This window comes from Chiloscyllium punctatum, chromosome 10 (genome assembly GCF_047496795.1).
Source record: "Chiloscyllium punctatum isolate Juve2018m chromosome 10, sChiPun1.3, whole genome shotgun sequence".
NCBI classification, from domain to species: Eukaryota; Metazoa; Chordata; class Chondrichthyes; order Orectolobiformes; family Hemiscylliidae; genus Chiloscyllium; species Chiloscyllium punctatum.
In genome coordinates, this window is record NC_092748.1 from 108,742,004 (window position 1) to 108,767,517 (window position 25,514).

General features: G+C 44.5%; 1 protein-coding gene across 1 annotated transcript in view; it reads left to right on the forward strand.

Moving 5' to 3' along the window:
* The window catches only part of slc15a2 (solute carrier family 15 member 2), a 143,930-nt gene that overhangs the window by 21,812 nt on the left and 96,604 nt on the right, over window positions 1-25,514 (forward strand). The window contains exons 7-11 of the mRNA XM_072579911.1: window positions 1,583-1,673; window positions 6,771-6,848; window positions 8,270-8,352; window positions 16,026-16,112; window positions 16,225-16,314. Of these exons, the coding sequence (XP_072436012.1) occupies window positions 1,583-1,673; window positions 6,771-6,848; window positions 8,270-8,352; window positions 16,026-16,112; window positions 16,225-16,314 (429 nt within the window). The remainder of the gene's footprint in view (window positions 1-1,582; window positions 1,674-6,770; window positions 6,849-8,269; window positions 8,353-16,025; window positions 16,113-16,224; window positions 16,315-25,514) is intronic.

The following is a 25,514-nucleotide window of genomic DNA, read 5'->3' on the forward strand; positions in this document are numbered from 1 at the left end:
TATATGTGTTAGGAGAAAGCGAGGACTGCAGATGCTGGAGATCAGTCGAAGAGGGTCGTGCTGGAAAAGCACGACAGGTCAGGCAGCATCCAAGGAGCAGGACAATCAACATTTTGATAATAAGCTCTTCATCAAGAATGAGGGGTCTGCCTAAGGGGCCTGAGAGGTAACTGGGAGGGGGTGGGGCTGGAGGGAAGGTAGTTGGGAATGCAATAGGTAAATAAAGTTGGGGGTGAAGGTGATAGGTCGAAGAAGAGGGTGGAGCGGATAGGTGGGAAGGAAGATGGACAGGTATGACAGGTCAAGAGGGCAGTGACAAGTGGTCTCCTTCCTATCAGAAAGATGTTGTGAAACTTGAAAGAGTTCAGAAACGATTTACAATGATGTTGCCAGGGTTGGAGGATTTGAGCTATAGGGAGAGGTTAAACAGGCTGGGGCTGTTTTCCCTGGAGCATTGGAGGCTGAGGGGTGACCTTATAGAGATTTACAAATTTATGAGGGGCATAGGTAGGGTAAATAGGCAAAGTCTTTTCCGTGGGGTGGGGGACTCCAGAACTAAAGGGCATAGGTTTAGGGTGAGAGAGGAAAGATATAAAAGAGACTTAAGGGGCAACGTTTTCATGCAGAGGGTGGTACATGTATGGAATGAGCTGTCAGAGGAAGTGGTGGAGGCTGGTACAATTGCAACATTTAAGAGGCATTTGGATGGGTATATGAATAGGAAGAGTTTGGAGGGATATGGGCTGAGTGCTGGCAGGTGGGACTAGACTGGATTGGGATATCTGGTTGGCATGGACGGGTTGGACTGAAGGATCTGTTTCCATGCTGTACCTCTCTATGACTCTAAATAAGGTGGGGGGAGGGGAAATAAGGAAACTGTTGAAATCTACATTGATCCCATGTGGCTGGAGGGTCTCAAGGTGGAAGATGAGGCGTTCTTCCTCCAAACATCTGGTGGTAAGGATTAGGTGGTGGAGGAGGCCCAAGACCTGCATGCCCTTGGTGGAGTGGGAGGGGGAGTTCAAATGTTCAGCGACGGGGTGGTCTATATGTTGCATTGTATCTGGGAGGTGGTGGCATCATGGTAATATCACAGCACTAGTGAGTGAGAGCCCTGGACTGAAGTGGTCAGGGACCTGGCTTTAAATCCCATTGTGATGGATTCACATTAAAAATCGAAATGTGAATCGATTTTTAAAATTCTGCAATTAAAAATCCAATGACAACTGTGAGTCAATTGTTGTAAAAGCCCATCTGGTTCACTAATGCCTTTTAGGGAAGAAGTCTGCCATCCTTACCTGGTCTGACCTACATGTGATTGATTCTGAACTGCCTTCTGGGCTATTAGGGATGAGCAATAAAACCTGACCTCGCCAACAAGGCCCACATCCCATGAATGCATGAAATTTGTTTTGATTTATTATTGTCACAGTGAAAAGTATTGTTTTGTGTGCTAACCAGACAAATCATACGTTACTTCAGTACATCAGAACAATAGCATAGAATAGAATGGACTGACTGACTAAGTGTGGATATTATTGCATTAATTGATTACTTCCCAATTTCTCATACGATATTCCAGGATTCTGAGCGGAGTAGGTTTTTCTCCTTCTTCTATCTGTCCATTAATGCAGGAAGTTTACTCTCAACCATCATCACTCCCATGTTGAGAGGTCAGTGCTGACTTGCAATTCTAACTATACTGATATAAGTTATGTGCAATATTTTATATAGAATTTGATCTCTGATACATTTTCTCTTCGGTGTCTGGTGGTTGTGCAATGTGATGTGTTGCTGTTTTTGGGAGTAATACAAATCTACACAAACCAAGATTCGCTCCTTCATCATGACCTATCTTAAATCGGGTTTCACTTCTTCCTTTGCTGTCAGGTTGATTGATACTGGAGAAGACAATCAAAGAACTGCAGATGCTTGAAATCAGCACAAAACTAAAGCAGAAACTGCAGGGAAAACTCAGCAAGTCTGGGCAGCACTCGTGGAGAGAAAGCAGAGTCAACGTTTCGGGTCCGAAGATCCTTCTGCAGAACGTTAGGAAGAAAGGTCACTTCTGAAGATGAGTCACAGAACCCATAACATTGACTCTGCTTTCCCTCCAAAGATACTGGCCAGACCTGCTGAGTTTTCTGAGCAGTTTCTATTTTTGACTGACACTGAGGTATTGTTATGGGCATTTATAGCAGAGTCCAGGAAATCAGCCAGGTCGGGATTTCTGTAGCCCGGCTGAGCTTGTGTTTCACTGTTTCGTTGCGGCATGGTGGCTCAGCGGTTAGCACTGCTGCCTCACAGCACCAGAATCCCAGGTTCAATTCCAGTCTCGGGCAACTGTCTGTGTGAAGTTTACACATTCTCCCCGTGTCTGTGTGGGTTTTCTCCGGGTGCTCCGGTTTCTTCCCACAATCCAAAGATGTGCAGGTTAGGTGAATTGGCCATGTTAAATTGCCCATGGTGTTAGGTTCATTAGTCAGAGGGGAGTGGGTTGCTCTTTGGAAGGTTGGTGTGGACTTGTTGGGCCAAAGGGCCTGTTTCCACACTGTAGGGAATCTAATCGAATCTAAACTCTTCAGGGTGAGAGAGGCTGGAGCCCCTTTGCTACTTATTTGAAGGAAATGGTGACATAGCGATACTGTCACTGAGCCTGTAATCTGGAAGCTCAGGTGAATGTGCTGGAGACACAGGTTCATAATCTCACAGTTGCAACTGCGGGAATTTGAATTCAATTAATAAACTAAAAAACCAGGCATGTAAAGCTTGCCTCACTAATACTGACCCATCATAAAGTGTTGTAAAATCCCTTCTGATTCATTATCATCCTTCCAGGAAGGAAATCTGCCATCCTTTTCCTGGTCTGGCCAACATGGTGACTCCAGATTCACAACAATGCAGTCACCTCTTCATTGATATGGTGTAATAAAATACTTAGTTTATATGTTATAGGAAGGGAAGTAGGAAATGCAGGGAGTAGTGAGTGAGGTGGGGAAGGGGAGATTGTGTGTTTTTTTAATCAAGGATGGGGCACCTGTATATACACACTTACACACACACACAGACACACACTTACACACACACACAGACACACAGACACATACACGCCCACACACACAGACACACACACACACACAGACACACTCACACAGACACATTCACACCCAGACACATACACACACACATACACACACACGCTTTTGCCAGGAACATCCTTTATATCCCGATGGCTGCATCTCATCTTATGATAAGTTGCTCGGACCATTAACAGCACACAAATACCAGGCAACGATCATCTCCAATAAGAGAGAATTAAACCAGTGCCCCTTGACATTCAATGGTGTAACCATCACTAATTCCCCCACCATCAGCATCCTGGGTAACCACTGATCAGAAACTGAATTGGATTAGCCATATAACAACTCTGTCACAGAGCAGGGTACAGGCTAGGAATACTGCTGTGAGTAACTCACCTCTTGACTCCTCAAATCCCATCCACCTCTACCAGACATAACTGTACAATTACAACATTTACAATACATTTGGGCAGGTAAATAGATAGGAAAGGTTTGGAGGGATATGGGCCAAATGCCAACAAATGGGACTGGTTCAATTTAGGAAGTCTGGTTAGCATGAATGAGTGGGGCTGAAGGGCTAGTTTCCACGCTGTATGACTCCATGACTCTATGATTCTACAGTGAAATAGAATGCTCCTCAATTGCCTGGATGGATGCAACTCCAACAACACTGAAGAAACGTAACACTTTCCAGAACAAAGCAGCCCACTTATGGGCGGCACGGTGGCACAGTGGTTAGCACTGCTGCCTCACAGCGCCAGAGACCCGGGTTCAGTTCCCGCCTCAGGCGACTGACTGTGTGGAGTTTGCACGTTCTCCCCATGTCTGCGTGGGTTTCCTCCGGGTGCTCCGGTTTCCTCCCACAGTCCAAAGATGTGCAGGTCAGGTGAGTTGGCCAGGCTAAATTGCCCGTAGTGTTAGGTAAGGGGTAAATGTAGGGATATGGGTGGGTTGCGCTTCGGTGGGGCGGTGCAGACTTGTTGGGCCAAAGGGCCTGTTTCCACACTGTAAGTAATCTAATCTAAATCTTGATAAGCACCACATCACAAACATGCACTCCTTCTACCATTGACACATAGTGTTAGCAGTGTGTACCATCTACAAAATGCATTGCAGAAATTCATCAAGGTCCTTGCGACAGCACTTTCTAAGCCCATGATCACTTCCATCTAGAAGGACAAGGGCAGCAAAAACAGGAACACCATCACCTGCAAGCTCCCCTCCCCTCCAAGTTGTCCCTTAGGTGCCTTTTATATCTTTCCCCTCTCACCTTAAACCTATGCCTCCTAGTTCTGGATTCCCCGACCCCAGGGAAAAGACCTTGTCTATTTACCCTATCCCTTCCTCTTAAGATTTCATAAACCTCTATAAGGTCACCCCTCAGCCTCCGACGCTCCAGGGAAAACAGCCCCAGCCTATTCAACCTCTCCCTGTAGCTCAGATCCTCCAACCCTGGCAACATCCTCGTAAATCTTTCCTGAACCCTTTCAAGTTTCACAAAATCTTTCCTATAGCAGGGAGATGAGAATTGAATGCAGTATTCCAAAAGTGGCCTAATTATTGTCCTTTACAGTTGCAACATGACATACCAACTCCTATACTCAGTGTACTGACTAATAAAGGCAGCGATAACAAATGTCTTTTTCAGTACCCTGCCTACCTACAACTCCACTTTCAAGCTACTATGGACCTGCACTCCAAAATCTCTTTGTTCAGCAACACTCTCCAGGACATTAATTGCCTTATGCAATACCAAATTCTGCATTAAAATGTGGTATTTCTTCAGCAGTATAAATTCTTTATACTGTATGTTGCTGAATTAATATTTGTTAAAAATGCACCTTTGGAAGATTTGGAATATTATGTCAGCAAACAGTGCAGTCATTTATAGCATGATTGAAGTTGGAAGTCAGATGAAAGATTTCTTACAAATTCTCTCGTGGTCGAGATTAGTGCTGGAAAAACTGACTGACTCTGAGCTCCAGCATCTGCAGTCCTCACTTTCTCCAAATTCTCTCATAGGTTTAGTTGAGGATTAATCTTAGCCGACACACTCAGTGAACTCTCTACCATTCTTCAGGTAGTGTCTATTGGTCTTTAACATCCACTCCATCATGGTAACAGGCCGAATGGAGCCTTGTTTAACATTGCATCCAATGAACTGCACCATCGGCAGTGTAGCACTCCTTCAGGGCTACACTGAAATATCAGACTAGATTGGATTGAGTGCAACAAAATTAAACCATTCAGGTTAACATGAAAATGATAGGAAGAATATGGTTTGTCAGTTCATGAAGCCTAGGCAGAAGTGAGGACTGCAGATGCTGGAAATCAGACTCTAGGTTAGAGTGGTGCTGGAAAAGCACAGCAGGTCAGGCAGCATCCGAGGGGCAGAAAAATTGACATTTCAGGCAAAACCAAATCATCCGCTGACATTTCCGCCACCTCCAAGCAGACCCCACCACCAGGGATATATTTCCCTCCCCACCCCTTTCCGCCTTCCACAAAGACCATTCCCTCCGTGACTACCTGGTCAGGTCCACGCCCCCCTACAACCCACCCTCCAATCCTGGCACTTTCCCCTGCCACCGCAGGAACTGTAAAACCTGTGCCCACACCTCCTCCCTCATCTCTATCCAAGGCCCTAAAGGAGCCTTCCACATCCATCAAAGTTTTACTTGCACATCCACTAATATCATTTATTGTATCTGTTGCTCCCGATGCAGTCTCCTCTACACTAGGGAGACTGGGTGCCTCCTAGCAGAGTGCTTTAGGGAACATCTCCGGGACACCCACACCAATCAACCAAACCACCCCGTGGCCCAACATTTCAACTCCCCCTCCCACTCTGCCGAGGACATGGAGGTCCTGGGCCTCATTCACCGCCGCTCCCTCACCACCAGACGCCTGGAGGAAGAACGCTTCATCTTCCACCTCGGAACACTTCAACCCCAGGGCATCAGTGTGGACTTCAACAGTTTCCTCATTTCCCCTTTCCCCACCTCACCCTAGTTCTAAACTTCCAGCTCAGTAACTGTCCCCATGACTTGTCTGGACTTGTCCTACCTGCCTATCTCCTTTTCCACCTATCCACTCCACCCTCTCCTCCCTGACCTATCACCTTCATCCCCTCCCCCACTCACCCATTGTACTCTATGCTACTTTCTTCCCACCCCCACATTCCTCTCACTTACCTCTCCACGCTTCAGGCTCACTGCCTTTATTCTTGATGAAGGGCTTTTGCCCGAAATGTCGATTTCGAAGCTACTTGGATGCTGCCTGAACTGCTGTGCTCTTCCAGCACCACTAATCCAGATTTCAGACAAAAGCCCTTCACTGAACCTTGGATGTCATGAGGGTCATGTCTAGAGACTACCCCGTCCCACTGCAGGTACATAATCTCCTGGGAAACTTCCTTGAGGAATCACAGGACCAATTGGAAAAAACTAATGGAAAATTCCAATATGAACTTTCAGCGAAGCAACTGAGACCAAACATTGTGTTGACTGTGGGTATGTTAACTGTTAATCCAATTAGCTTTCAAATGTTGTGAAGTTGATGCAGATCCTTGTGTTCTCTGTTTGAAGATCTCATTCATTGCTTGCTGCTCACATAATAAGACTTTTCAGATGCTGTAAAGGTCATGCAGCAAATCCATCCTCATTGACGTTGCCTTGTTGTGTTTTCCAGCTGAAGTTCAGTGCTTTGGTGGAGACTGCTACGCTCTTGCCTTTGGTGTTCCTGCTGCACTAATGGTGATTGCATTAGGTGAGATGTAACACTGCTGTCAGCAAGTCAGCCATCGTTGTGTCACGTGCTTGCTACTTCTGGGATAATCTGGCAATCCCCTTTCTTTAGACAACGTCAGGAACGTCTAGTGGATATTGAAGCACAAAGTGGACATGGAGTCAAAACTCCGTGTGCTGCACCACGAATCTTCTTTCTCACCAACTTCAGCAATGGACTGAAATGACAATCCAATAGTTCAATGGCCTCAATTATTTGCATTTCATGCAGTTTAGGATAACCTTGTGCTGTGGACTTAGGGCCACTTTCATTTTATCTTAGGAGTGGGCATCGCAGGTAAGGTCGCATTTATGGCCCATCTTTTGAGAAGGGGAGGGAACACCTTTATGGACCAGAGCAGTCCTTTTGTTGACTTATCACTCCAAGGAATTGTTCCAACCTTACAGGCAGCACAGTGGCACAGTGGTTAGCACTGCTGCCTCACAGCGCCAGAGACCCGGGTTCAATTCAACTGTCTATGTGGAGTTTGCACATTCTCCCCGTGTCTGCGTGGGTTTGCTCCGGTTTCCTCCCACAGTCTAAAAAATATGCAGGTTAGGGTGAATTGGCCATGCTAAATTGCCCATAATGTTAGGTGTAGAGGTAAATGTAGGGGAATGGGTCTGGGTGGGTTGCTCTCCAGAGGGTCGGTGTGGACTTGTTGGGCCGAAGAGCCTGTTTCCACACTGTAAGTAATCTAATCTAAAAAAAGTCATCTAATCTAATCTCAGATGTGGCAAATTTTGGCCCAACAATGATGAAGCAATATTGATATGTGGCCAAGTTAGGGTGTTGTACAACATGGACTGGGCATTGAGAGGAGGTAAGGGCAGCACAGTGGTTCAGTGGTTAGCACTGCTGCCACACACTGCTTGGGACCCGGGTTCAATTCCAGCCTGGGCTGACTGTCTGTGTGGAGTTTGCAAATTCTCCCCGTTCCTGTGTGGGTTTCAACCGGGTGCTCCAGTTTCCTTCAACAGTCCAAAGGCATGTTAGGGTAGGTGCATTGGCCATGCTAAATTTCCCCATATGAGTAAGAATGTGCAGGTTAAGGGGATTATCCATGGGAAATATGGGGTTATGAGGATAAGGTACAGGGTCTGGGTGAGAGGCTGTCCGGACAGTTGGTGCAGTTTCGATGGGCTGATTGACCTCTTTCCACACTGGAGGCACGCTTTGATTCTAGATGGTGCTCCCATGAGGTATTGTCTGGTCTCGTCGTTCTGGTTGATAGCCAACATGAGTTGGGAAGGTTGGCATTGAGTCCAGCCTTCTAGATGTTCAAAAAATATTCCCATTTATAAACAGGAGAGTGGAAAGAGGAAATACCCTGATGCAGAGCAAGAAGAGAAATTGCAGCAGAAATGCGAACGATAATTTGATGATCTTTTCCTTTTGTTTAGTCGTGTTCATATCCGGAAGTGGGCTATACAAGAAACTTCCCCCACAAGGAAACATACTGGTGGAAGTGTGTAGCTGTATTGGGGTGAGTGCCTCAGGAGTAAGTTAGTGATAATCCTGTCCTTATAATTAACATACATTCCTAAATGCAGCTTCATTGTTAGGAAGCTTATTTTATGTACAGCAGTTCTGGATTTTGTGGTACTAACTTCTCAAGTCATGGAGTAGCTCAACAGTTGAAGGCTATTTCAATAATCAGTCAGGAAATCAAGGGTAGGAGCAAAATACTGCAGATGTAGTTAGCTCTGGTAAAGGATCATCCAGACACAGAGCATTAACTTGCTCTCTCTCCATGGATGCTGTCTGACCCGCTGTGATCTCTAGCATTTGTTATTTTGGGTAGGGAATCAAGGGTGATGGAGGTAAGGTAGGATGTCAGATAAACCATGATTTTAATGAATGGTGGAGTGGACTACATCTGCATCCAGGTCTTATCAAGGTAAAAACAATGACTACAGATGCTGGAAATCAGATTCTGGATTAGTGGTGCTGGAAGAGCACAGCAGTTCAGGCAGCATCCAAGTAGCTTCGAAATCGACGTTTCGGGCAAAAGCCTGAACTGCTGTGCTCTTCCAGCACCACTAATCCAGAATCCAGGTCTTAAGTCATTTGAGCCACTGTCTCTTTCAAAAAGTAATCCCATTACTACCACACTTTCCCCTTTCTACTGGGTCACAAAAGATGTCCCCTCTTCTCCTGTCGCCTGTTTCCGATAGAAGGTTTTCTTTGGAGAGGTGGACATCAGAGAGCAACTCTCATTGTAATGGGTTGCTGCCAACATGCTGAGAACTGAAAGTGTGTTGGCCCAAGGTAAAACATATGACCAGCATGGCGAGCAGTGCTGAGGTATGGACTGGTGCCAAAAAACTGGGCAACGTAGATGACCATCTCAACAAGACCTGAAATAAACAACTATCAACTTGTCTGGATACTGGTATGAGCCAAGTTCTACCTCAATTTGATGCCCAGAGAGGGGAATTGATAATCCACTGTTGTTGGCGCTATCTGGAAGAACTGGCATGGTTGATGGAGAGACAAATATTCTGAGGAACTGTACCCAACTGCAAAACCAACCTGGACTGTGCTCCGTGCTCATAGAAAGGAACTTGGATTTGCATAGCATCTTTTCACGACCTTAGGGTTTCCCAAAGTGCCTTACAGCCAATGAGAGGCTTATAAGGTGTAGAAAACCTGGTCGCCAAATTGAGCACCAAGCTTCCACAAAGAGCAATTCGAAATTAATTTGTGAGTGTTGTCTTTGGGATAAGTGATTCATGATTTATGATTACTTGGAAAACCATAGTTTGATTTGAGATAGTCAGCATGGCTTTGTGAGGGGCATGTCATGTCTCACAAACCTTATTGAATTCTTTGAGGGTGTGACAAAACACATTGATGAAGGTAGAGCAGTGGATGTGGTGTACATGGATTTTAGCAAGGTGTCTGATAAGTTTCCCCATGGCAGGCTCATTCAGGAAGTAAGGAGGCATGGGATACAGGGAAATTTGACTGTCTGGACACAGAATTGGCTGGCCCAGAGAAGACAGAGGGTGATAGTAGGTGGAAATTATTCAGCCTCTAGCTCTGTGACCAATGGTGTTCCACAGGGGTGTGTTCTGGGACCTCTGTTCTTTGGGATTTTTTATAAATGACTTAGATGAGGAAGTGGAAGGGTGGGTTAGTAGGTTTGTCGATGACACAAAGGTTGGTGGAATTGTGGATATTGTAGAGGGCTGTTGTAGGTTGCAATGGGACATTGACAGGATACAGAGCTGGGCTGATAAGTGGCAGTTGGAGTTCAACCTGGAAAAGTGTGAAGTGATTCATTTTGGAAGGTTGAATTTGAATTCAGATTACAGGCTTAAAGACAGGATTCTTGGCAGTGTAGAGGAACAGAGGGATCTTGGAGTCCACGTCCATAGATCCCTCAAAGTTGCCACCTAAGTTGATAGCATTGTTAAGAAGGTGAATAGTGTATTGGTTTTCATGGTCAGAGGGATAGAGTTTAAGAGCCGTGACGTTATGCTGCAACTCTATAGAGCCCTGGTGAGACCACTGAATATTGTGTTCAGTTCTGGTTGCCTCATTATAGGAACAATGTGGAAGCTTTAGAGAGGTTACAGAGGAGATTTACCAGGATGCTGCCTGGACTGGAGGGCATGTCTTATAAAGAAAGGTTGAGGGAGCTAGGACTTTTCTCATTGGAGCGAAGAAGGGTGAGAGATGACTTGATAGAGGTGTACAAGATGACGAAAGGCATAGATAGAGTGAATAGCCAGAGACTTTTTCCCAGAACAGAAATAGCTATCACAAGGGGGCATAATTTTAAGGTGATTGGAACAAGGTTTAGCGGAGATGTCAGAGGCAGGTTCTTTACTCAAGGAGTAGTGGGTGCATGGAATGCACTGCCAACAGTGATAGTAGAGGCAGATGCATTAGGGATATTTTAACGATTCTTGGATAGGCACATGGATGATAGCAAAATGAAGGGTATGCAGGTTAGTTTGATCTTAGAGTAGGATAAAATGTTTGCGCAACATCAAGGGCCTGTACTGTGCTGTACTGTTTTATGTTCTAAGTATGGATGCCAGGGTAAAACTCCACTCCTCCTCTTCAAAGCATTGCTGTGGGGAATCAAGGGTTATAGAGATATTCACATCCTACGTGGAAGACTGATCAAGAAGGTAAAAGCACACAGGGTCCAGGGTAATTTGGCATATTGGTTCCAAAACTGGCTTCTTGGGAGGAGACAGAGGGTGGTGGTAGATGGCTGTTTGTGTAAGTGGAGGCCAGTGTCCAGTGGCATACCATAGAAATAGTGCTGGGTTCCAATTGTTTGTGATATGTGTAAGTAATGTAGATGAAAATGTGAGGGGTTATAAGTAAGATTGTGGATGACGTGAAGATTGGCCAAGTGAGAAAGAAGGTCTTGGGTGACAGGAGGATATAGATGGATTGGTCAGATGGGCAGATCTGGGGAGATGGAATTTAACCTTGGAAAATATGAGGTGATGCACATTGGAAGGTGCAACAACTCAAGGAGTACTCAATGAATGGCAGGACACTAGGAAGCTCAGAAGAACAAAGGGATATTCAGGCTTTATCCACAGATTCCTGAAGGCAGACAAGACAGGTCAACAGAGTAGTTAAGAAGGCATACAGGACACATGCCTTTATTATTTGTGGCATTGATTATAAGAGCAGGGAAGTTATGTTGAAGCTGTGCAAGACTTTGCTTAGGACTCAGCTGGTGTGCATATAGGAAGGGTGTGATTACACTGGAGGGGGTGCGAAGGAGATTCACCAGGATGGTGCCTGGGATGGAACATCTCAGCTGGGAAGAGAGGCTGGATAAGCGCAGGTTGCTTTCTTTGGAACAGAAAAAGTTGAGAGGGGACCTTACAGAAGAACATTGGATTGAGGGGCATGGACACAGTAAATAGAAAACGTCTGTTCCCCTTAGTCAAAGGGTCAACAACAAGGAGGAATAAGGTGAAGGTGAAAGGCAGGACGTTTAGAGGGGGATTTGAGGATGTTTGTTTTCATCCAGAGGATGATGGGAATCTGAAATGCACTGTCTGGGAGAGTAGTAGAGACAGAAAAGCTCATAACCTTTAAAAAGTAATTGGATGAGCATTTGAAATGTCTTAAAAAGTGCTGGAAAGTACCATAGAGTCATAGCATCACCCAATACAGAAACAGACCCTTTGATCCATGCCAACCATAATCCCAAATGAAACTGATCCCACCTGTCTGCGCTTGGCCCACATCCCTCCAAACATTTCTTATTCGTGTACTTATACAAATGTCTTTTAAATGTTGTAACTGTATTCATGTCCATCACTTCCTCTGACAGTTCATTCCACACGTGAACCACTCTCTGAGTTTAAAAAGGTTGCCCCTCATGTCTTTTTAATATCGTTCTCCTCTCACCTTAAAACTATGCCCCCTCGTCTTGAAATCCCCCTCTCTAGGGAAAAGACACCTGCCACTCACTTTATCTATGTCCCTCTTGATTTTATAAACCTCTATAAGATCAATCCTCAATCTCTTACACTCCAGGGAAAAAAGTCCCAGCCTAACCAGCCTCTCCTTGTAACTCAAACCCAAATTCTTTTTGCTGGTGCAGAGCTGATGGATTGAAGGGCCTTTATAATTTAATGATCTGCCTGCGAGGGAGATATGTCTTGAGTTTAACAGCTCATGAGAAAGACAGCCCATTTGTCAGCACTGTAAACTGAGGACTGTCAGTGTAGATTTTTACACTCAGTTTCTAGTAAGAACTTTGAGCCTATAATATTGTGATTCAGAAGTTGGAGTGCTATCAACTCTATCAACTGAATCGAATCTGTCTGGACTATTACTCAAAGATGTAACTTCACTACATCAGTCAGGAAAGAATTGGAGTGATCATTTTTGAATGAGTACAAGAGGCATTTGCACATTTGTATGGGTGGCATGGTGGCTCAGTGGTTAGCACTGCTGCCTCACAGTGCCAGGGATCTGGGTTCAATTCCACCCTCAGGTGACTGTCTGTGTGGAGTTGTACATTTGCTTTCCATCTGTGCGGGTTTCCTCCCACAGTATAAAGACGTGTAGGTTAGGTGAATTGGCCATGCTATGGTGCCCAGGGATGTGTTGTTTGGGTGCATTAGTTAGGGGAATGGGTCTGGATGGGTTACTCTTCAGAGGGTTGGTGTGGATTTGTTGGGCTGAAGGGCCTGTTTCCACACTGTAGGGATCCTATGGTTTCTTGTAGAAGAGGGAACCTTGAAGGACAAAATGCGACTGTGAAGACTTAGGAAAGGAAATGGATGAACCTTTTGAATGTTCGCTCATCCCTAAGAATTCTCGTGTTCAACTATTACATTGAGGCACTGCAGTGTGACACAGTGTTGTCTAAAAAGTCACATTTATATTCTGATTTCTCACCTCTTCATAGTTTCACTTCCTCCTATCAGTTTCAGGTCAGAATCCTGGACCAAAGCCTCCTGGAAAATTTTAAAATATGTTTCTAAATTTCGGGAGCGGTTTACTGAACAACCTTCCCCCTCTCCCTTTCTACTGTTCCTCAAAGTGGCTCCTTCTGGTTAAATGAGCTGCCAATACTTACTGCTGTCAGTGACCAACCCCACTGTTGTGAAGAAGGCTATTCAGTTTGTCTGCTCTGTGCTGGCCCTTTGAAGACAACACTGAAGGCAGCCCCAACAACACTGAAGCTTGACATCATCCAGGACAAGGCAAAAGTAGGCACTGTAGATACTGGAGATCAGAGTCAAGATTAGAGTGGTGCTGGAAAAGCACAGCAGGTCAGGCAGCATCCAAGGAGCAGGAGAATCGACGTTGCAGGACTTTTCCAGCTCCACTCTAATCTTGACACCATCAGGACAAAGCAGCCTGCTTGATTTGCACTACATCCACAAGCATTCAGTCACTCCACTACCAAGGCTCAGGAGCAGCAGTGTCTACTGTCTACAAAATGCACAGCAAAGATTCACCAAACATCCTCAGACAGCATCTTCCAAACACATGAACACATCTATCTAGAGGGACAAGGGCAACAGATGCATGGGAACACCACCACCTTCAAGTTTCCCTCCAAGCCACTCATCATCCTGACTTGGAAATATGTTCCTTCACTACCACTGGGTAAAACTCCTGTAATTCCGTCCCGAGCTGCATTGTGGGTCAACCCACAGCAAGTGGACTGCAATAGTTCAAGAAGAAGAAGGCAATTAGAATATCTTGTTGGTATGGACGGGTTGGTTCGAAGGGTCTGTTTCCGTGCTGCACATCTCTATGACTCTATGGTCAGCCACATAATGGGAAGTAAAGTAGAGCTTCAAACATCACTCCATAATTCCAGGCTACAAGATACATCTAAAAGTCTACATTCCAATAGCAACCTGAGGTCCCTATGGGGGGGATATTGTTTGGCTCATTTGGTCGGATGCGCAGTGTGAGTTCCATTGGTACCGACAACATGGGGTCGGTCCCCATTATAACTCAGAACTTACTCCATGGTGAATGGTGTGATCTATGGTTGAGACTTCCCTCTGGGCACAGATTGAAGGATAGAACTGTAGTCTGCTCTGCTCCTAACAAGAACAGCCTTAGCTCAAGTCTGGGATTAAAATTGGATGGCTCTTCCAAAGAGTCAGCTCAACATGGAGGGCCAAAGGCTCACACTGAGTTCTGAAAAAATCTGCAAATCTATGATTATTTACTTGGAAATTGGAGAAGCAAGATTCTGGAGACATGCTGAAAAGTCCAAGGATTTGAATAAAAGCACAATTTAAAACAATGAGAGGAAATCTAATTAAGATGAACATGATACTTAAGGGGCTTGACAGGGTAAATGCTGAGAGGAAGCTTCCCCTCATGGGAGACCAGAGGCCACAGTCTCAGAATTAAGGAGCGCCAATTTAGGACTGAGATGAAGGGGAATTTCTTCTCTCAGAGTGTTGTGCGTCTTTGGAGTTCCTTGCTAGAGAGAGCTGTGGGGCAGAGTCCTTGTGAATATTTAAAACTGAGATAGATTCTTGATCAGTAAGGGAATCGAGGATTATGGGGAAATGGTAAGAAAGTGGGCAGAAGGAATGTAGGATTAGACACTGAAGGGGCCAAATGGCCTACTGCTGTTCCTACTTCTTGTGGTCTTATGCCATTAAGTTCTAATACAGCAGATATTGGAGATCTCACAGAGCGTGCAGGAAAAACTCAGCAGGTTCAGAGACAGGCAGAGTTAATATTTTGTGGCTGATATGACTCTTCTAAGTCATGCGGACTTGAAATGTTAACATTGTTTCTCTTTCCACCGATGGAGTCAGACATTGGAGCCCCTACAGTGAACTCCCCAGTACCCAACACACACATACAGAGAATGGGTGAGTGTGAGGGAGCTGCTGGTTACATGAGTGTTAGAGACAAAAAAAAAACTGCAGATGCTGGAACAAGCAGGAGGCTGGAAGAACACAGCAAGCCAGGCAGCATCAGGAGGTGGAGAAGTCAGCCAGTTGTGACCAAGACTGCTCATCAATACCATCAGAGAGGTCTAATCAAAACGGAGAGAAAAAGAGAGAGAGAGAGAGAGATGCAATCAAGCAGTCAGTTCCCAAAGTGAGGAAAACGACTCGTATTGTTCACTGGTTGCATAAGAATTCCAAAAAGTGGGATATTGGTTACCAGGGACTTTGCTTCTCTTTAATGTTTGTGTTCTTGGCTCAGCACCATGATAAAACTATTTTCTTTTTAAGAAACAAGGTTGATTCAGGAAGACAGAAAGTTCCCAGAATCTGCGAGCAGCCTAATTTGATGGGTATTTACACTTAAATTTAAAATTTTCATCTCAATAAAATTACCCTTTGTACCTTAGATGTACAAGTTTCAAGTATCATTTAAAGCATGAGATGGATTCAAAGTAGGCCCAGTGCAATCTTCAAGGAAAAAGTGAGGACTGCAGATGCTGGAGATCAGAGTCGAAGAGTGTGGTGTTGAAAAGCGCAGCAGGTCAGGGAGCATCCGAGGAGCAGGAGAACCAACGTTTCGGGCATAAGCCCTTCATCAGGAATGGGGCACTCCAATGCAGTCTAAGATCTTTTGTACAATATGGGTATTTTGTCCTAATTCTCTGATCATTTTCAGACTGAAAGTTCAATCTGGGGCCATCTTTTAAAAAAGAGTTGTCTTCTCTTCCAGTTTTCGATAGCCAATCGCTGGAGACACCGCAGCAAAAGCTATCCGAGACGGGAACATTGGCTTGACTGGGCAAGGGAAAAATATCCAGTTACGTCACACTTCTTTTGTTGAATTGTTTAAATGCAGAACATCTTTTTGAAATAATTCCACTTACTAATAAATATCGATAAACTCATTTTTAAATGTTCATTTCTTACAGAAGCATGTGATTGAAGAAATTAAGATGGTTACCCGGGTTCTGTTCCTCTACCTTCCACTTCCAATGTTCTGGGCGCTGTTTGACCAACAGGTAAAGAGCTGATTCTTCTTGGGTTTGGGTTGGTAATCACTGAATAAACAATGGCTCTGACCAGTTAGGAGGAGTTAACACATTTGGAAAGGGAATTGTGCTCCACCAGCCTGAACAATGAATGTGGGTTTGAGAAACTTAGAGTCATAGAGATGTGCAGCATGGGAACAGACCCTTCGGTCCAACCCATCCATGCCGACCAGATATCCCAACCCACCTGCCAGCATCCGGCCCATATCCCTCCAAACCCTTTCTATTCATATACCCATCCAAATGCCTCTTAAATGTTGCAATTGTATCAGTCTCCATCACTTCCCCTGGCAGCTCATTCCATACACGTACCACCCTCTGTGTGAAAAAGTTGCCCCTTACGTCTCTTTTATATCCTTCCCCTCTCACCCTAAACCTATGCCCTCTAGTTCTGGACTCCCTGACCCCAGGGAAAAGACTTTGCCTATTTACCCTATCCATGCCCCTCATTTTTTTGTAAACCTCTATAAGGTCACCCCTCAGCCTCCAATGCTCCAGGAAAAACAGCCCCAGCCTGTTCAGCCTCTCCCTTTAGCTCAAATCCTCCAACCCTGGCAACATCCTTGTAAATCTTTTCTGAACCCTTTCAAGTTTCACAACATCTTTCCAATAGGAAGGAGACCAGAATTGCACGCAATATTCCAACAGTGGCCTAACCAATGTCCTGTACAGCCGCAACATGACCTCCCAACACCTGTACTCAAAACTCTGACCAATAAACGAAAGCATACCAAACGCCTTTTTCACTATCCTACATACCTGCGACTCCACTTTCAAGGAGCTATGAACCTGCACTCCAAGGTCTCTTTGTTCAGCAACACTCCCTAGGACCTTACCATTAAGTGTATAACTCCTGCTAAGATTTGCTTTCCCAAAATGCAGCACGTCACATTTATCTGAATTAAACTCCATCTGCCACTTCTCAGCCCATTGGCCCATTGGGTCAAGATCCTGTTGTAATCTGAGGCAACCCTCTTTGCTGTCCACTACACCTCCAAGTTTGGTGTCATCTGCAAACTTACTAACTGTACCTCTTATGCTCACATCCAAATCATTTATGTAAATGACAAAAAAAAAGAGTACCCAGCACCGATCCTTGTGGGATCAACTGGTCACAGGTCTCCAGTCTGAAAAACAACCCTCCACCACCACCCTCTGTCCTCTACCTTTGAGCCAGTTCTGTATCCAAATGGCTAGTTCTCCCTGTATTCTGTGAGATCTAACCTTGCTAATCAGTCTCCCATGGGGAACCTTGTTGAACGCCTGAACTCTCCATACAGATCACATCTACCGCTCTGCCCTCATCAATCCTCTTTGTTACTTCCTCAAAAAACTCAATCAAATTTGCGAGCTGTTTTACCTCAATGGAAGACTGTGAAGGGTGCAACACGTGGTAATGGGCAACACAGATGATAAACCCAGTACATGACTTCATGGTAAACCAAGGCAACGCAAGAGGAGGCACATTTTCCCAAATGAGGAAGGGCAAGTACAGGACAGAAACACAGCAGTGCATCAAACACTGAAGAAAACAAATGGTATGTTGACCTTCACAGGGAGAGGATTTGAGTACAGGAGCAAGGGTGTCTTGCTGCAATTGCAGTATCTTGGTCAGACCACACCTGGAGTATTGTGTGCAGTTTTAGTTTCCTTATCTGAGGAAGGATGTACCAGCCATGGTGGAAGTGCATCTAAGATTTACCAGATTGATTCCTGTGTCGGCTGATGTTAGTTCTATATTCACTGGAGTTTAGAAGACCAAGGGGGGAGTCTCATAGAAACCTATAAAATTATGACAGGAATGGACAGGATAAACACAGGCATGACATTCTTGATGACTGGGGAGTCCAAATCCAGAAGTCACATTCTAAGGATATGAGGTAGGCCATTTAGGATTGAGATGGAGAGACATTTCTTCACCCAGAGAGTGGTGAACCTGTGAAATTCTCTATTACAGAAAGCAGATAAGGCCAAACATTGGATGTTTTCAAGAAGGAGTTACATATAGTTCTTAGGGCTAAAGGGATCTAAGGATACAAAGTGTTAACAAGGGATGGAGTTGGATGAGTAGCCATGAACGTATTGAATAGTGGAGCAGGCTTGAAGGGCTGAATGGCCCATACCTGTTCCGATTCTCCATGATTATGTTTCTATCTCAGATGTCTTGAAAACATGCACCGTATGAGTAATTATGGAGTCATTGTAAGGTATACAGTAGAGAAGAGGCAATTTGGCCTGTCAAGTCTGTAACAGACAGTCCATCATGTGTACTCTGCATCCCCAATTGTTGTCTGTCACTTATAAGTTCCTCAACTTCAAGAACCTATCCAACTCCCTTTTAAATTCTGTCATGCAATCTGTTTCCACCACCTTTATCAAATAAAATCTTACAGGTACCGCCCACTCTTTGAGTTGAAGGGCCTTGTTTATTTGGTGGAACTTTCACTCCGTCAGCTTTGTGCCTAGCCCTTTGTTATTTAAGGTATTAATTGACAGTGTCGTGAAACAAACACAGAGCATGCTGGAGGAACCCAACAGGTCCAGTAGCATCTGTGGAGAGAGAAACAAAGTCTTGACTGCAGGTCAGAACCCTGTCCTGATTTTAATTTGTAATTTTAAAATGTGATTTTCAAAGTGGGCTAATATATTTAAATATGGCTACGCACATAAATGATGGTCTGGAAAGAGAGAGAGAGAGAGAGAGAGAGACCCATGGATTGTCACACCTTGAGGGAATTTTAAACGCCAACCCTCAAAAGGGGGAAGTAGCAAGTCAAACAGACAGAACTATGATGGAGTCATAGAGTTGTACAGCATAGAAACGTCACTTTGTCCATACCAACCAGGTTTCCCAAACTAAACTGGTCCTATTTGTCCAAATTTGGCCTATATCCTTCTAAACCTTTCCTATTCATTTAACTAGAGTTGAAAAATGTGGTGCTGGAAAAACACAGCAGGCCAGGCAGCATCTAAGAAGCAGGAGAGTCGATGTTTCGGGCATAAGCCCTTCTTCAGGCCCGAAACGTCGATTCTCCTGCTTCTTAGATACTGCCTGGCCTGCTGTGTTTTTCCAGCACCACATTTTTCAACTCTGGTACTCCAGCATCTGCAGTCCTCACTTTCTCCTATTCATGTAACTATCCTAATGTATTTTAGATGTTGTAACTGCAGCTGCATCCTCTGGCAGTTCATTCCACACATGAGCCACAGTCTGTATGAAAAAGATGCTTCTCAGGTCCCTTTTAAATCTTTCTCATCTCAACTTAAAAATACGCCACCTAATCTTGAAACTCCCTATTGAGGGAAAAAAGAACCTGCTACTCACCTTATCTATACCCCTCATGATTTTGTGAACCTTAATAAGGTTTACAAAATAACCTTCAACCTCTTGAGCTCCAGTGATAAAAGTCCTAGTCTAGCCAGCTTCACCTTATAACGGAAACTCTCCGTTCCTGGCAACTTCCTCCTGAACCGTCCCCACCTTCATAATATCCTTCCTACAAGAGAGTGACCAGAACTGTACACAGTACTCCAGAAGAGGCCTATGGTCTCATAACTGAAAAAGATGAGGCCACAACACCCATCCTGACAACTGCCTTCTCAACAGCAAATTACTCCCTGTGGATTTTGTCACAAACTGCAAACACATTTTGTACTTTTCCCTTTGAAGAATGCACAATGACAGGGCTTAAGAAAAGATAAAATCTCTACTGGAAGAGATTCGTGAGACTGAATTCTCTTGTATATACCAGCTTAGGGAGTGTTAGCATGCTGTGAAAGTCACAGTTGAAGAAATATTCCCTAGTCACCCCTGGGCTACAGGTATGGACATTCCATCACTTCAAGTGCTACAAACCAGAAGAAAGGAAACAGAATAACAAAACTCTGTCTTGCTCTGAGTGCTAAAAAGAATCAGAAATACAAAACTTTCTTCAAACAAGACTGTGAGGCTGATTGTATAACTATCAACGCCAACACTATTGGTAACTTCCATTGCAATGTTCAACTATCTACGCTTTTTAGACTCACCATAGTTACTTTTCTATTCTGTGTTTGCATGTGTTGTGTTAGTATTTCTTCTCATGTTTAATAATCAATGAACACAGTCCTTTTGCTCATTCAGGTAAGCCTGATTAAATCGGCTTCTCCTTAAAAAATAGGAAAAATAGAAACATTTGGATCTGGGAGAATGGTATCCCCAAAGGAAGTGATGCGTGTTTAAAAAGAAATTAGTCTCCTTATGACCAGTTGGCAGGAGGTCAGATTAAAAAAGAAGGGGGAAGCCAGTTCATCACCTCGCACGTGAAAGCTAATGGTTTGGGGAATCCCATTTGGAACGGTAACAAATTGGGAAACCTCACCCTGGGTTTGGATGTAATATTTCAGAAGAAGTTACAGGAGTTAGAAAAGAAGAGGTGGGCACTCCAATAGAATGGGATGATAAAATAGGAGAACACTTGGAACATAAATCATGGAATCCCTGCAGTGTCGAAGGGGACCATTTGCCATCAGGGCCACACCAAAGAGCACCCCACCCAGATCCACCTCCCTACCCTATCACCCCACATTTCCCATGGTTAATCCATCTAGCCTGCACACCCTGGATACTAGCCTGGCCAATTCACCTAACCTGCACAGCTTTGCACTGTGGGAGGAAACCAGAGCACCCAGAGGAAACCCACACAGTCACAAGGAGAATGTGTAAATTCCAACAATCATAGGGTCATAGCGATGTACAGCACGGAAATAGACTCTTCAGACCAACTTGTCCATGCCGACCAGATATCCTAACCTAATCTTGTCCCATTTGCCAGTACTTAGCCCATATCCCTCTAAACCATTCCTATTCATATACCCATCCAGATGCCTTTTAAATGTTGTAATTGTACCAGCCTCCAACACTTCCTCTGACAGCTCATTCCATACATGTACCACTCTCTGTGTGAAAAGGTTGCCCCTTAGGTCACCTTTAAATTTTCCTCCTCTCACCCTGAATGTATGCCCTCTAGTTCTGGACTCGCCCATCCCAGGGAAAAGACCTTGTCTATTTACCCTATCCATGCCCTTCATGATTTTATAAACCTCTATAAGGTCACCCCTCAGCCTTTGATGCTCCAGCCTATTCCTGTAGATCAAACACTCCAACCCTGGCAACATCCTTGTAAATCTTTTCTGAGCCCTTTCAAGTTTCACAACATCCTTCTGTTAGGAAGGAGATTACCCAAGGCTGGAATCAAACCTGGGTCCCTGGTGCTGTGAGGCAGCAGTGTTAACTACTGAGCCACCATGCTGCTACACTGGCTTCTGTGCTGTCAATTTTAAATCATTTGTGTTGTTTGGAGTCTGTTCTAATGAGGTTTGGGAATGATGACCAACGTGTTTGCTAATTAGTAAAGTTCGTGGCTGCACAACAACCTGGAATATACTGTGCTGGCCGTGTTCCACTTGAAGGACCACTTGTGTGCTACTGCAAGAAATATGCAAGTGCTACACTTTGAGGAAAAACTGGCCGTACACTCAGTAAAATTTCACAGAATGTTATGGTGCAGAACCCATTGTGTCTGCCCCTGATTTCTGTACATTCTGATTTAGTGCCAATCACCATCTACTTGCCCGCTAATCCTGCACATTGTTCCTTATTAAATGATGACCTCTCAAATGACTCAACTGAACCAGCCTGCACCACATTTCCGGGCAAAGCATTCCATACCCTAACTACAAACTGATGTGTGAGAAAGCCTTTCCTCCCCTCGCTTTTTCTTCTTTTGCAAAACACTTTAAGTTTGGCCTTTTTGCAGGGAACAGTGGCTTCCTAACAGAGGTCAGTCCTGACTTTTGTGAGATAGAGTAAAGCAGGCAAGAGTGAGTTTACAGCTTTTCTGATTTTCCTGTCTAGTAACCCTTGAGAGCGACTGTAAAGTAAGCAAACCCCCCAGCATCGCCCTCTCCCACATTGTCCGGATTTAACTTGCATTGGGATAAGGTGATATTACTTCCTGACTGAAATGACTTGCAGGACCTCAGTGCTACTTTAACACTGGGCTTAGTTTTGTGACAAATGAAGCTTGCAACCAAGTTGTAGATTCAGAATTTAAGATTACGGGGCATTAGCCAGACCTTAAGCACTTGACTAAATTAAATTGAAAGGAGTCCAAGGGTCATAAGTTTCCATTTGAATCATGTTCAAGTTATTAGTCCAGGACTTTGTGGCGTTTTTAAACATGTAATGGCCCTTTTAAATCAATATCATACCCTTTACTTGCTTTAGTGCTCTGCTGAACCTTTATACAGTATTTTCTTTGTTTACTAAGAGTCGTACAGCACAGAAACAGACCCTTCGGTCCAACTCGTCCATGTCAAGCAAATATCCGAAATTAATCTAGTCCTATTTGCCAACATTTGGCCCAGATCCCTCTAAAACCTTCCTATTCATAAATCCATCCAGATGCCTTTTAAATGCGTTGCCAGCAGCAGTTGTGGAAGCAAGGTCATTGGGGACATTTAAGAGACTACTGGACATGCATATGGTCACAGATATTTGAAGGTGCATACATGAGGGTCAATGGTCGGCACAACATCGTGGACTGAAGGGCCTGTTCTGTGCTGTACTGTTCTATGTTCTATGTTCTAAATGTTGTAATTGTACCAGCCTCCACCACTTCCTCCGGCAGCTCATTCCATACATGCACCACTCTCTGTGTGAAAACGTTGCCCATTTAAAATATTTCCCTGCTCACCTTAAACCTATGCCCTCTAGTTTTGGACCCCCCTAACCTTAGAAAAAGACCTCGGCTACTCACTCTGTCCACATCCCTCATGATTTTGTAAACCTCTATAAGGTCACCCCTCAGCCTCTGACGCTCCAGGGAAAACAGCCCCAGCCTATCTAGCCTGTCCCTATAGCTCAAACCCTTCAATCCTGGCAACATCCTTGTAGCTCTTTTCTGCACCCTTTCAAGTTTCACAACATCTTTCCTCTAGCAAGGGAGACCAGAATTACATGCGGTATTCCAAAAATGGCTGTGTTCCGATCTAATTCCCTTCCCCCTGCCCCCACTACACCTGAGAGTGGTTTGAGGAGTAGGGGATTCTGAAAACTGCAAACATATGAATGTGGAGCAAGAGCAGGCCGTTCTGCCCTTCTAGCCTGCTGCTCCAGTCTATAAGATCAAGGTCTATCTGATTCTGGCCTCAACTCCACATTCCTATCCACTCCCTATAACAAACTGACTCCTGTATTAGTCAAGAATCAATCTACCTCCGCCTTAAAAATATTCAATGGCCTTCTACTGTTCGCTGGAGAAGAGAGTTCAAAACACCATGACCCTTTAAGAGAAGAAAGAATTCTTCCTCATCTCTGTCTTAAATATAAGACTTTCTTATATTTGAACAGTGCCCTTTATTTCCATTCACAAGTGCATCATTTCTGGGGTTGAAAGGCCCATTGTCAGCCCAATTCAACCTCCCCTCCCCCCAACCCCCATCAAAGATTAGATCTGGGAAAGAAAGATTCAAGAATGACCACTTAAGGACTTCACCCTGCAGCCATTAACTGCAGTAAGTGGGGTCACAGCATGTGGGCAAGGTACATGGTAGCTGAAAATGTGTTGCTGGAAAAGCGCAGCAGGCTGATGCCCGAAACGTCGATTCTCCTGCTCCTTGGATGCTGCCTGACCTGCTGCGCTTTTCCAGCAACACATTTTCAGCTCTGATCTCCAGCATCTGCAGTCCTCACTTTCTCCTCGAAGGTACATGGAAGACCATGATGGCCTACCCTGGGAGGCAGTGGTATGTTGGCAATATCCCTGATTTAGTAATCCAAACACCTGGTTTATTGCTGTGGGTGCACAGGTTCAAATCCTGCCACAGCTGTTTGTGGAGTTTAAATTCAGTTAATAAATCTGGAATTTAAAGTCTTGAAACTGTGATCAATTGTAATAAAAACTGACTGCTTTACTAATGTCTTCCAGGGAAGCTGACCTTCCAACCTTTAGCTGGTCAGGCCTATGTGTGACTCCAGACCCACACCAATGTAATTAACTCTTAGCTGCCTTCTAAAATGGCCAGAGCAAACTGTTCATAGAGTCATACAACATGGAAATCGAGACTTCAATCCAATTGGTCCATGCCAACCATTTTCCCAAACTAAATTAGTCCCACCTGCCTGCACTTGGTCCATATCACTCCAAACCTTTCCTATTCATGAATTTATCCAAATGTCTTTTGAATGCATCCATCATTTTCTCTGGCAGTTCATTCTACACACGAACCACTGGCTGTGCAAAGAAATTACCCCTCATGTCCTTTTTAAACCTTTCTCCTCCCTCCTTAACAATATGCCCCTTAGTTTTGAACTCTCCCACCCTAGGGAAAAGACCCTTGCAATTTACCTTATCTGTGCCCCTCATGATTTTATAAACCTCAATAAGGTCACCATTCAACCTCCTACTCTCCGTTGGAAAAGTCCCAGTCTATTTCAGTCTATTTTTATAACTCAAGCCCTCCATTCCTGGCAGCATTCTGGTAAGTCTTTTCTGAACCCTCTCCAATTTAATAATATCCTTCCTATAGCAGGGCGACCTGAATTCCACACAGTACTCCAGAAGAAGCCTCACCAATGTCCTGTACAGCCTCAACATGATGTCCCAACTCCTATACTGTTCAGTTCAGGGGCAAGGTGCACTGATTCTCAAATGAGGCTGCGTTTTTTTTAAGACCAAAACCTTGTCTACTCTCCATAAGGAGGTCATAAATAATCACATGCCACAATTTATAAGCAGAGCAGCATAGCCTTTGGAGGTCTTGCTGTTTTTTTTTCCCTTTCGCAAAACTCTGTAAGTGTGGTCAGTTCACAGGGGACAGTGGTTTACTAAACAGAGATCAATCTTGTCTTTTGTGTCATAGAGTAAAGCAAGTAAGAGTGGTGACTTGGTTACCCTCTCCACAGACACTGCCAGACCTGCTGAGTTTTCTCCAGCGTTTTAACTCAGCAGGTGATGCGGTCCGGCACCTCGGTTTGTGGGAGCTTGCTGTGCACAAACTGCAGGTTTCCCACAATGTAACAATTGCTGTCCTTCAAAATGGTTTGTTGGCTCCGCAGTAACTTGGGGTGGCCTGAGATTCTGCAAACAATGAACGTTTTTAACATCTCAAATCAACCAATAACTTTG